At 38.0% G+C, this 12,768-nt stretch overlaps 1 protein-coding gene across 2 annotated transcripts in view; it reads right to left on the reverse strand.

The window, feature by feature from the left end:
• LOC145977789 (mitochondrial-processing peptidase subunit alpha) overlaps positions 1–10,973 on the reverse strand; it is a 66,895-nt gene extending 55,922 nt beyond the window's left edge. Inside the window, exons 1-2 of one of the 2 annotated variants that reach the window (XM_083110072.1) lie at positions 10,904–10,973; positions 5,536–5,777 (exon numbers count right to left, since the gene is read on the reverse strand). In XM_083110072.1, coding sequence (XP_082966198.1) covers positions 5,536–5,777; positions 10,904–10,956 — 295 coding nt within the window. In that variant the 5' untranslated portion in view covers positions 10,957–10,973. The remainder of the gene's footprint in view (positions 1–5,535; positions 5,778–10,903) is intronic. The other variant, XM_083110074.1, reaches the window with a different exon arrangement.
• Between the last annotated feature and the right edge of the window lie 1,795 nt (positions 10,974–12,768).

The following is a 12,768-nucleotide window of genomic DNA, read 5'->3' on the forward strand; positions in this document are numbered from 1 at the left end:
TCTGATTTAAAAGTGTTAACAATTGTTCTTGGTCAACAAACTAGTTTTACTAAGTATCCCTGCTTTATGTGTTTCTGGGATAGCAGAACACGAAATGAACTTCTCTTTATGAACCATGAACTTCTCTTTATGATGGTGCACTGACATCAATGACAAAACTTGTATAAAATATTAATTCCTATGACTTGTTGTAATACTTCAGTTTCATTGAAAATACTTCCAACTTGATTAATGTACATTAATTTTAAAATGATATTCCAAAAGAAAATGACGTGATAGGAGAAAACTGAAAGCAGATCTGAATTCAGCACACATAAGTTTATGTAAATCAGTTCTTACTTGCAGTGAAGCAGATAAAAAGTTTCAAAATGCATACTTGTGTATTATTATCATTATTACAGGATTTGTTGAGGTGGAGAGGAAAAATGATCCAGAAAGGGAAATTTTGTCCCTTGGAAAGGGAAATTGTGCCTTCATATTGAGGCAACACTGATGTAAAGGAGCGATTACTGGCATCACCATCAAAATCATTGCGAACTTTCCCAAGAAACTAATCTCCCATACTCCACGTGTCAAAAAGCTGCAAAAAAATCAAAACTATCGCACAATCGCAGCCGTGAAAGAAGCTATACGTCAAGAGATTGAAGCCATTACCGATGCCACTTTAAGAAAGTATTCCAGAATTTGGAGAGACGTGTACAAGAGTGCTTGCATGTGGAAGGGAACCATTTTCAGCATCGGATATGAACAGATCCTGTTTTACATTGTTCAAGGTATGTGCATACAAATTTTCAATACAAACTTTAAGTAAATGGCAGTTTTATAGACAAAAGTTTGGGGCCTGTATATTTCCAGATTTTCCTGCATTACAGACTGAAACGTCTTAGACCAATGGAGCAGTGTGTTATAAAATTTATCTGTCTGGATTATACATTTTCTCTATTTAAAAGTTCTTTAGACACACCCTTCTGAAAAATATTTAATCGAGATTTTACTGTAATTATGGACAAAACATGTGGATTATGGGAACAAATCCTGCAGATATAAAGAACGATGGGATAAGGGTTAAGCCAAGTGACAATTAGCACACAAATTCTTCTTATGTAAAAGCTACGTACAATATAATGAACCACACATTTGGGCAACAACCACTGTGAAAGTTAATGAGCAGGAAACCACTTTTCAGAAAATGAACGGAGATTAGAACTTATTTACTTTTGCGATAATATTTAATTATTACTGCAATCTTTCAGCTTCACCAAAAGAGCTTCCAAAAAGAAAAAAAAAGAAGATTTCAGTCTAACTCTCTGTACAACTCCCTGCTCTTAATTACACACACGTACACACATACAACAATACTTTGCTTTTGTTTTTCTTCAGTAAATACTTTAAAAAAAGTGTGAGTAAGTTCCTGGAACACTTGAAAATATAGTAAACATTATTTTTCTTAATGTGGCAGGACGAACGCTGGATAAATATTAACCGCAAATAAACTTATGATTGTTTTAAAGCACATATGTAATAATACCTTTATTGATTAAACTAATATCATTACATCTGAACATTTTGGTTGTATTATGCAATCAATAAAGATGAGGAAAAGAAGACAGTAAAAAGAGTCCTCTGTCAGGATGAAAGTATACACATTGGTTAAATTTAACCCACAAGCCAAATTAATGCTTTAAGTCAGAATTACAATTGTTTTAACTCATTCGCTGCAGGAATTTGGCACACTGATATAGCTTTCTCTCATAGGTTTTTTGAGAAATTTTCAGAATTGCATAAATGTGTAAAAAAAAAGTATTCTAAATTACTGATATGAATTCTACCACTATTCTTAGACGAAAGACACATAATCTTGAGACCCCTTGGTTTTAAAATTCCATTATTATTGAAGTGGATACAGTAGCATAGCCAAGGAGGGGGGGAGGGACTGGTAGGGGTCATAACCCTTCATTTTGGTCCAGTATTAAAAAAAAAAAAAAGAATGTCAAAAGCAGGAAAAGATAGCGAAATGAGGATTGACTACGAAGAACATGTACACCCACCCCTTGGGCACACCACTGAGCAGACAAATGATCCATGTTGCCATTGTCGTTTACATGCACTTGGTGGTACATGTTTTTCATTTGTTCAGTATATCTTTCGAAAATAGTTCAAATGAGAGAGACTAGAAGGCAGCATGTTCTGGGAATGTTTTCCTTTTAGGGAGACTTCACTCAACATAGCAGCAACGAGAATATTTGAAATCGACTGCAGTCGCTTTCCGTAAGTTACCCATGTTGAAAAAATTGACTGGAGTCGCTTTCAGCACTGAAGGAGTTAAAAGCATGTAGTTAACCATATCTTTATTGATTGAACAAATTTTATAAAGATTTAAAAATATCATGGTGTTACACAAGATAAAAATCAGGAAAAAGAAAAATAGGACATTGAAATACCAAACTGAAACATATAAGTGTGAATGTGGGTGAAATTTACTCAGGCAGTGTTTCTGCAAACTGAGTAGCGAAGTTTCTCAGCTGATTCAAAGCACTAACAGTAAGAGGAGTTCACTGGAATGGTACTGAGAAAGGTGGCCTCTGGCACTCATTGCAAATGATAAAAAATATATTATAAAATCACATAATTTTTACCCATATCGTAACATTCTACTAGGAACGTGGGATTCGAACCAGAAACCTTAACCATTCTGGTGGGTGATGTAGGTCACTGATCATTCATCCTCAGTATTTGAGCACTCGCAGTTCATGGTCATCTTAATGGTAACGTGTGAGAGGTTAACTATGCACACTTAGAAATGGCAAAACACAATCACTTGGATTCTATACCTTCAAGTCTGGATCAAACATGGTTGAAATAGGATAATACCTGTCTATCACCGACGATTAAGTTCCTCGCAGAAAGCTCTTAGAATAAGCTTGTACTCGATTGCTCAATTTCTCTTGTTGCTTCCCACTCTAAGACCAAAGACAAAAGACCTTTCCCCACACCTTGCTCTCTATCTTATTACTTCCTATCTCTTCCTGGTCATTGCCCTGCAATCCTCGTTGATCAGCACTGTGATTGCCAATAAGCCAGGAAGGTTTGTAAACTAGAGAGCGCAACAGGTGGTGATTGAGTTTATGAACTCTGGCTTGATACAATTCTCTATTTTGAGGAGATTGATACGCACATTCTTATGGGTTAACCCGTAAGGATTACCCAGCCAATTTTGAAATATAATTTTTACTCGCTTCTGAAGAGTGTCTGAGGCCACCCTTATCAGTATCTTTCCAGTGAACCCTTCCGGGTGTCGGGAACTTAAATTGACAGTTACTTAGTTTGTTTGTTACGCAGGGCCATAGAAACACAACGTTGGTAAATTTCACCGAACCGGTGCTCAAACGTATCAGTATTTCAACATGATATTTTTTTTCTAATTCTTAGAGATTATGTGATTCAAAGCAAATGTTCAAATTTAATAAAATTTCATTAATCCTTGGAGGCAATATTATTTAGATGTTTTAAAACAATTAAAATTCCAAAGCAAAGCAATTTTTCTTACAAGTATTTCTTGCCCACCATGCATCGTTACATCCAAGTGGAGAGCATACATCCTGCCGCATTAAATGTTTTGTTAATATTAGTTATTTCAATGTGAGTTTTTTAACTTTAGTACAGTAAAACCTCGTTAATCTCAACCCAAATAAGCCGGACTTCTCTTAATCCGGATACATATAATAAAAAAAAAGCAGAATGCAAGGTTTTAAATGTGGCTAAAAGTCAACAAGAGAACTTCCCAAAGAAAAGGCAGTCAACCACTGATGAAATTCTGTTTCCCTCAGACTTTGTACTGAACTGTATAGTGTATTTAGGCCTATGGCCTTTAAATACACCATAATAAACGTGTTTTCTTGCTAAAAACAGAGTTTTAATGCACTTTCTACTGTTCTTTTAGGTTATTTCAGTCAATCCGGATTTTCATTAAACTGGTCAACTTAGTCCGGATTAACAAGGTTTTCAGAGGAAAGATCATGGACAGCATGCCAAACACAGAGCACTCTGCAACAGAAGCAGCTTCTTTAGCCATTAGCAGATGGGGCCTTCCGCAAGGAAACATCCTCACAGGACAGGACTTTTTCAAGTGTACGCTTTGTCAACTTGCCAAAAAAAAAAAAAAAAAAGAAATCATCGTAGCTTGCCGTAGAGCTACAATTTCTCTCTCCAGAGAAAAATTCATGCATGCATGTATAATTCCAGGAACGAATAACTATACCATAATTCCTGGAATTCCCGGTGACTAGCCACCCTGATTATATCTTTGAGAAAAATAAAAATGCATGGGACACTGGCGAAAAAATGTGGCTCATGTGCTAAACTTTGCATGGGTAGCTTTTACATGTATTGGCAGTCAACGGAGAGGGACTTGCTTTACCCTAAAAGTAACACTGGTAATTTCAGACCAGGCTAGGGTAACCATTTCAGTACCCAAATGTCAACCTCCCTCAACTGCATTTTGCAGACTTATGAGGCTCTGGTTTTTGGACCTGCAGTGATGATAATCCAAGTAGGAATTTTGATGTGTCATCCATGTTTGTTTGTGATTGTCCCTTCATCTTATCACCATTCACCCTCATCTATGTAATTAGTTAAAGTATTAAAAGTGAAAAAAGTACATTAAAATAAATCAAATCAACCAAACCTTTTTGTAAAATCTATCCCATTATATCAAGAGGGGGAACAAAGAAGTTTTTCAAACGGTGTTCGTTAATAATACTAACAATGGATAGATTGTTTTGCAATTAGAGTTTATCATACCTTCTTATGTATACTAAAGATAAAAAAAGAAAGAACTGAAATATAGTTTCCAAGAAATGGCACGATAATTCCTGTCATGTGGTGCTGGGATACATACAGGTTTTTTTCCAGAAGTTCTTCCCACAATAAAATTCACTATAACTTTATAATGAACAGAGATATTTTAGGGAAATAAATTTGTATACAGCACAGCACTCGTTTAAATGTTTTATCTGGCAAAACTGCACTTTGAGAGAATCACGTGACTCCAAGCGATCATGTGATTCCACGTTGGTGTTGATTCAGAAGACAGGTGGATTGCCCGCAGAGGACTCACATCATGACCTGAAAAGTTGCCAGACCTGGCTCCGTGTGACTTTTGTCTGTGGGGATATGTCAAGACGGAAGTGTACGCAGAAAAGACAAGAGATCTGGAAGACATCAAAGCAAAGAATTCTGCAGTCATCGTGGGAAATTGCAGGAATGCATCGATGTGAAGGGTACCCAGTTGGTGGTATGGCGATGAGGACAACACACATCCAGTGTAGCCAGGTAAAACTTTAAAGACAGCTGTGAAGTACAAACTTTAACAATTCACTGACACATCTCTGTTACAAAGTTACAGTGAATTTAAATGAGGGAAGAACTTTTGGAAAGCCCTGTATATCACATCTATCCACTAAAGGTTAAAGTCCACTCACATTGAGATGATGAGATTGTACACAGAGATAAGGAACAATATCACTACCAACTTACCTCCTACTGTGCAAAACTGGCCAAAGCGATTCTCAGAAGCTACTCTGAGGCCATTGGAAAGTGTAGTTACCTCAGTCATTTGAAACTCATCCTTTACCGAGGCATACACAGGCGTGGGTAGTCCAGGCAGTGCCTGAGACAGAGGTGGCTGTGTGGAGCCAGCCTGTGCACTCCCTGCTGGGGACTGGGTGGCAAAGGTGCATCTCTGCCAGGGATTCCATGGAATTATTTTCCTGGAACTGCTGAAAGAAATTAAAACACACACAATGTTAAATGCAGGGTGTATAAAAATCATGATTCTTTTAAACAAATTAAATCAATTAAAAAAAAACATGCTTAAAATTGCATGTATGGTTTTTGGCAGCATACAAAGATATATTATTATTTTTTTTTGTTTCACAACCAAATATATATACAGGGTGTTAATTTTAAGTTGACATATCAAAATAGCGGGAGTGATATGCATGTGAGGAAAATTTGGTCCAAACAACCATGATCCTTGTCGGGGGGAAAAGTTAATGGCGTACAAATGAGGCCCCCACACAGGGTCCCCCTGGGAGGCACGTTGTGTTTTTCAAATAGGAACCCCCGAATTTTGTTTCATTTTGGGATTCGCGGAGTCAAAATAAATAATAATTATGCTTGACATGGGTGCAACAACATGCGAAATAAAAAATATATGGCCATGTTTATGTTTGGAAACACGTAAATGTCGTGCATGGAAAAACGGTAACAGGCCCCCACGAAAATACGAAGAATGGCGTGTACAGAGGAAAATTACCAATTGTGTATTGCAGAACATAGCTCAAGATGCCATTATGTTTTTTACACGAAAACAAACAAAATTTTTCACATTGAGAGTAGTTTTGTTATTCCTATTTTCACTTCCGTAACACACAATATGGTAGGGATGTGACGAAGCTGAAAATTTACCGATGCCGATGTACTCACCGATAATTTTTGGAACCGATACCGATGCTTAACCGATTCCGATACATAAGATTATTAAACAGAAATGGGATGTTATTTTCAGCATGACAAAAATAAATTTGCTATGTACATTTCTATTGCATATCATATGTATATACATATATATACTCAAGAGATGCGAATGTACATTTGCATCTACAAAATGTTATGTGAACCTTTAAGAAGAACATGGATTCTCAAGAGATTAAACATTAGTACACAAGCAGTTCTTTGAAATGCAAAGTGAATTCCTGTTCTGCCAGATTCAACTTCAGAAACACGTGATTTGGAAGCACTTCAGGAAGTAACCTACTTACACTCAATCACTGAATACTGATGCAGCAGGTATGCCCAAGTATTTTCTCAGGACTTGCTTCAGGTTTGAATACTCATTTTTGAATTTCCAATACAACAGCAGATTCTGGTTCAGCAATGTACTGTTTTATTTCCGATTTATAGTTAGGTTGATCCTCTGAATGAGTTTGCAATAATTTTATTACAAAAACTCTACAATAATGACGAATCATAACCAAATTTTCAATAAATATTACAAAACTACAAGGTAAAAACTCTAGTATAATCTGTACCGGTTTAAATATCGGATTTTTGCCGATTCCAATACCGATGCCGATGTGTCAATTTCGGCCGATTTTCACACATCTGTAATCGGCTTCGGCACATCCCTACAATATGGCATGCACAGGTTGACTACTGTTGTAGGTACGCAGTGTTTCCAACCATCTTCACCGAAAAATACCTACTATCGTGTTCGTCACGTGTGCAAATTGTACATTATGCACGGGGAGCTGACGGATAGCCCCACGAACCATTCATAGATAGCCCCACAAACCATTTCCGATAGGTTCGGTTAAGCAAGCATAGTTAAAAAAAGGGGGGGTAGAAACACTGACAGAGGGTTATGTCATCAAACGTATGCAGCATCCGGTTCACGTAGCGAAAGCAATGGCACTTGTGCGTCGGTGAGATATTTCTCTTGAAAAATACATGATTTCCCGCTCAAATAGATTCCACCATGAAAGAAAATACCTTGACGAACGTTGGAAACCTTAGAGAAACTCATTTCCGTAAGTAATTTCAGAATGAGTTTACAATACTGAACCCTCTCCAATTGCTATGAAATTTCACCTACTCACGAATCTACATGTAATACTTGGTGGTCAAGTATGGAAATGTAGAGAAAAACGAAATAAACTATGTTTTCCTAACATAACATTACAGTAAGAACAGCAGGTCCACGGAAGGTGTAATTTTCCCATGAAAAAATCAGCATGCAATACACTGTTGCCAAACGTACCTAACCAAACAAGTCCACATTCCTAAATAATATTTTTTCATTGTATTTATGCTAATGAAACCTAACCCACGAGGCCTAACCTAACCTTGTAGGCATTCCTCGAACACAAGGTAGGAAAACTGTTGTGCATGTCCCCCGCCATGCTTCCATGCTGAACACAATGTAATTGAGAATGCAACAGTGTGGCAACGCTGGAAACAGCGTAACGAATTGGGTCTCACTTATCGCACAGTCTCCGTATACCGAATCTTGAGAAAGAATGCAATTTTTTTCACTTTCTCGAGGGGTATGGAGGATCAGGAGTACCGTTACGAATGAATTACATATTGAGAGTTCAAGATACAATGTTCCAGGAATTAATTTCAAATACGCAAAGCAAACCCATTTTATATACCGCTCTGCCGCCAAAAAAAAAAAAATAATATATATGATATGATGGGAATTCGAATTCTTCAAATTTGCAGGAGAAAGTTCTTACGGAATCGAGTTTGTGTGTAATTTCGGAAGTTCGTATAAGTGTTTTCTCGCATTTTTCAATGTATTTGGATGCTAATTCATGTTTTTTTCTATAATAACGTCCGACCGATGCACGAAAGCTGTTGCTTGCATTTCCATCTGAGGATGTAATCCCCAGTGTTTCCCAAACTCACTATATTGCCCAACCTAAAGCAATCTAACCTAACCTTACCATGATGGTGCATGGGGCTATCGTGAATGGTCATACTATCCTGAATGGTTTTTGGGGCTATGCGGAAATTTTTCAGTTAAGAATGTTGAAACACTGCTTTGCCGTTTGAAACTCAACTCTAGTCAAGATTTGCCCGCCATTTTGCATGTTCAGGAAGCGAGAAAAGAACGAACAATAATTACTCGATATGTTGACAATAGATACTAATTTCATTAAAAAAGCGAAATCCCTTAAACAATCTTTCCCAAAGTAGAATAAGTAAGTACATTCATTTTCGCTTGCATTACACACAATATGGCGGAGAAATCTAGCATTGTCCATGATCAGTGTTGCAACCTCCTTCATCGAAAAATACCTACTTTCGTGTTACTGATTTTGTATTTTTTTTCCAAGTTCAAAAACCCCACGAACCATTCATAAATAGTCCCACGAACCATGCACGGATAGCCCCATGCACCATTCATAAATAACCCCACGAACCATGCATGGATAGCCCCACAATACGTTCACGGATAGCCCCACGAACCATGCACAGCAAGGATAGGTAAGGTTAGGTTAGGCAAACAGTTAAAATTGCCATCTTCAAAATTGCAATGTTCTTGGAAAACAACGATGTGGTTGGAAACACTGACCGGGGGTTACATCATCGAATGCACGAAACATTTGATTCACGTAGTGGAAGGACATAGAGGCATTAATGTTGAAAAATAAATAATTTAACGGCAAAATAGGTAAATGTCTGTTATATCGGAGACACATTTCTTCATTTTTACAGAAGTAACTACATACGGAAATGAGTTTCTGTAGCATTTCGAAAGTTCATGGAGGTATTTTCTCACCGTAGAATGCTGCACAACATGAAATAAGCACTTTTGATATAATAAACTTGCATTTTGTACAAAGCGACAACATTATGGCGTTGTTTCCGTTATGTACCTGCAGATGGCACGAGTGCCGAAAGTCACGTGGTATCGCCAGTGTTTCCAAACGTGCCTTTTTTTACGAGAGCTTATCTAACCTAACCTAACCTTGCCGGAAATTATCCGTAGGGCTATCGTGAATGGTTCGTGAGGTTATCGTGAATGGTTTTTGGGGCTATCGTGAATGGTTTTGGGGCTATCCGTCAATGGTTCGTGGGGCTATTGTGAATGGTTTCTGGGGCTATCCGTCAATGGTTTGTGATGACATGATGAACACGAAAGTAGGTATTTTTCGGTTAAGAAGGCTGAAACACTGCATACCCCACTCCAAATCGACAAAACACAAGCACGACATGCGATGATCCACAGCTGTGCGTGCCATATTGTATGTTCCGCAACGGAAGAAAGGAACCAAAAGAATTACTCGTAATGTGAAAAATCGAAGTTATTTTTGTGTAAAAAGCATAATGGCACCTTCAACTATGTTCCGCAATACACAATTGGTAAGTATGAACCATCCGAAACACAAAATATCCGATTTCAATGTCTCTCCGATATAACAGACATTTACCGCAAAATATATTAAGCGAGCGGGGAAAAAAGGTAACATTATCGTATGAGGGAAACGTAATCCTTCAAATTTACAGGAAAAAGTACTTACAGAAATCATTTTCTTTAGCGTTGTGGAAGTTCCTAAATGTAGATCTGATCCATTTTAATGTGAATGCGTGTTGTTTTCTGCGAAAATCTCTGTCCGACACGCTGCTTCTGCTCCCGCGATTTGCTTTCTGCACGAGAGTGCAATGTTCCTTATGTTAAGATGATGCAACCCCGTAGCCAGTGTTTCGCCTCGCCGTGTTTTCACTAGAACATGACATGTCGAGTATTTTGAATTTTTTTTTTTAACTATGCTTGCCTAACCTTTACCTAACCTAACCTTACGGAAAATGGTTTTTGGGGCTAACGTCAATGGTTTGCGACGTATTAGCATAATTTCAAATCCGGGCTCGAAAGTAGATATTTTCCGGTGAACGAGGTTGCAACACTGCATAAATCGACAAAACACTCTCAGAACGGCCCCTAAACCAGTACGCTATCACGGCCATAATGTGTTACAGATTCGAAACAACAATTAACAGTACGTACTCGTAAATCTAAGAAATAGACATTGATATGCATGATTTTACTTTAGGAAATGTTGCACATTCGAAAATAACATGTTAGCAATGTAAAGAAGTCCGAAATACATGATTCGTAGGTGTTTCCCTCATACGATAATAGTACCGGAAAAAACACTTCCGAAACCTTCGTAAAGTATACAGAAACTCATTTCGGTAAGTACTTTCTCCTGTAAAGTTGAAGAAATACGTTTTGCGGATACAAAAATTTTACCCAGGGGATTCCCGGCTTTGATAGTTTTTCCATATACTGCAATTGCTTATTACCGGTCGCAGCTGATCTTTTATGTTCACTTACGATTTCAACACAGAACCAGCAAAATTTTGCAATTTAACTCGTACTACCATCATTAGCAGGCAACCATACAAACACAGAATATAAAATTATAACTAACTATACTCACAGATTATACAACGCATGGCAGACACCACAGAATATTTACAAGATATATTGACTATGGCTGGCATATTGTAGGTGGCACCACACGATTTTCATGGGAAATTGCTCTCGCATTTAAACATGAGTAATTTGATCGTAAACGTGTTTTACATAGAAAAGAAGACAGAGAAAGGTGAAAGGAAAGTCTTAGTCGGCGGCATTAGAGATTTATAATCAATCGGGCACGATTAGAAGTTGTTATTCATATTTACACTTTCGTGCGCTTTTGGTGCGGGGAGAAATTTTACTTACTGTTTTAAAAACCTAACATGGATTTCAAACGAAAATGTTACAGTAGTTGTTTAAAATAGAGACCCCAGCGTCGATGCAGGTATGACAACGTAGAAAGAAGCTCTGTCGCATCCGCTGTAATACATCTCTACTGGGCTTCCGAGATGCGTATACTTCGTGTATACTCCGTATAGACGGTGTTAAAGGCGGAGCCACTGCGGAGAATGCGTCTGGTCCCCCTCGAACATCCGGTTACTCTTACGATGCTATGGACGTTAATATGAAAGAGCAAAGTGGAGATTCTTTTACAAGGAAATAGGGTGTCAGCTGTGTAGCATACGGTTGCACAGTTCGATCGGGAACAAATTTATTGAGTCAAGTATCACTTCGTAGGTTTCCGAAGGACGTAGGGAGACGAGACCTGTTGATACAAGCAGAACGAAAAAGGATTGGTACCCGGAAAGGATTTTTATATTTTTATACAAGCGTGTTGATCGTTTATCTGCGTATTGTGTTGTGGTGAAAAGCACGCCTCTTAGTGAGGTTTCAACCCGAAGCGACACGCGACAGCAGTGGTTCGTATCGAAGTGACAAGCGACACAGGCCCATTTAGTCTATAAATAAGCATTTACTACTCATGGGAAATCAAGTCTCGGGCGGCACAATACACGTCATTGGGAATCTGAGCGACACGTGCAGCTTGTCGTGTCGCTTTGGTTCGAAAAATTTCATTGATCACTGAGGATTCTCTTTGTTTTAGGTGGCACGGAGATTGCACACCAAAGCGACAAGCAACGGCCCCTTTACTCTAAACGAAACAATTCACCTTGCATACGAGTACAACAGACCGAGGCGACACGATGTATGGTACCGAGAAAACAACAGTCCAATCCAAGCGACACGTGCATTTTCTCGTGGTGAATTGGTTCGAAAGAACGTTAGTAGTATATATTGATTGTTTCAACGCAACACTTAGTAGGTATGCATTTGTAGCCTCTTTTTTTATCAATTGAATATCAGTTTTTGACATATTTTGACAATTGTTTGTCGATGTTTTAGCGTTTAGCGATGTTTTAGTAAAATTTCCCTTTTTTCCCACTCACACTTGGTAGGTATGCATTTGTAGCCTCTTTTTTTATCAATTGAATATCAGTTTTTGACATGTTTTGACAATTTTTTGTCGATGTTTTAGCGTTTAGCGATGTTTTAGTAAAATTTCCCTTTTTTTTCCCACCTCACACTTGTAGGTATACCACGATCTTACGTGATATAACTTAACCTATTTTTTTTTTTGTGCTAAACTACACGAGAGAGCCTCTACGTGCTTTGACCTACTTTAGAGTAGACCCAAATAGAGAGTTCACAAACCGAAAGTGAGGCTCGGTGAGGCTCGAAAAAACCTCAAAAACTCACTTTCTCTCCACGTTCCGCGCCTCATTTATTGTGCTGACGATGTTTCGCAGCGTAGAAAACAGCACCAAAACCTCAAAAAC

The sequence above is a fragment of the Lepisma saccharinum genome, chromosome 23 (genome assembly GCF_977018435.1).
Source record: "Lepisma saccharinum chromosome 23, izLepSacc3.1, whole genome shotgun sequence".
Taxonomy (NCBI): domain Eukaryota; kingdom Metazoa; phylum Arthropoda; class Insecta; order Zygentoma; family Lepismatidae; genus Lepisma; species Lepisma saccharinum.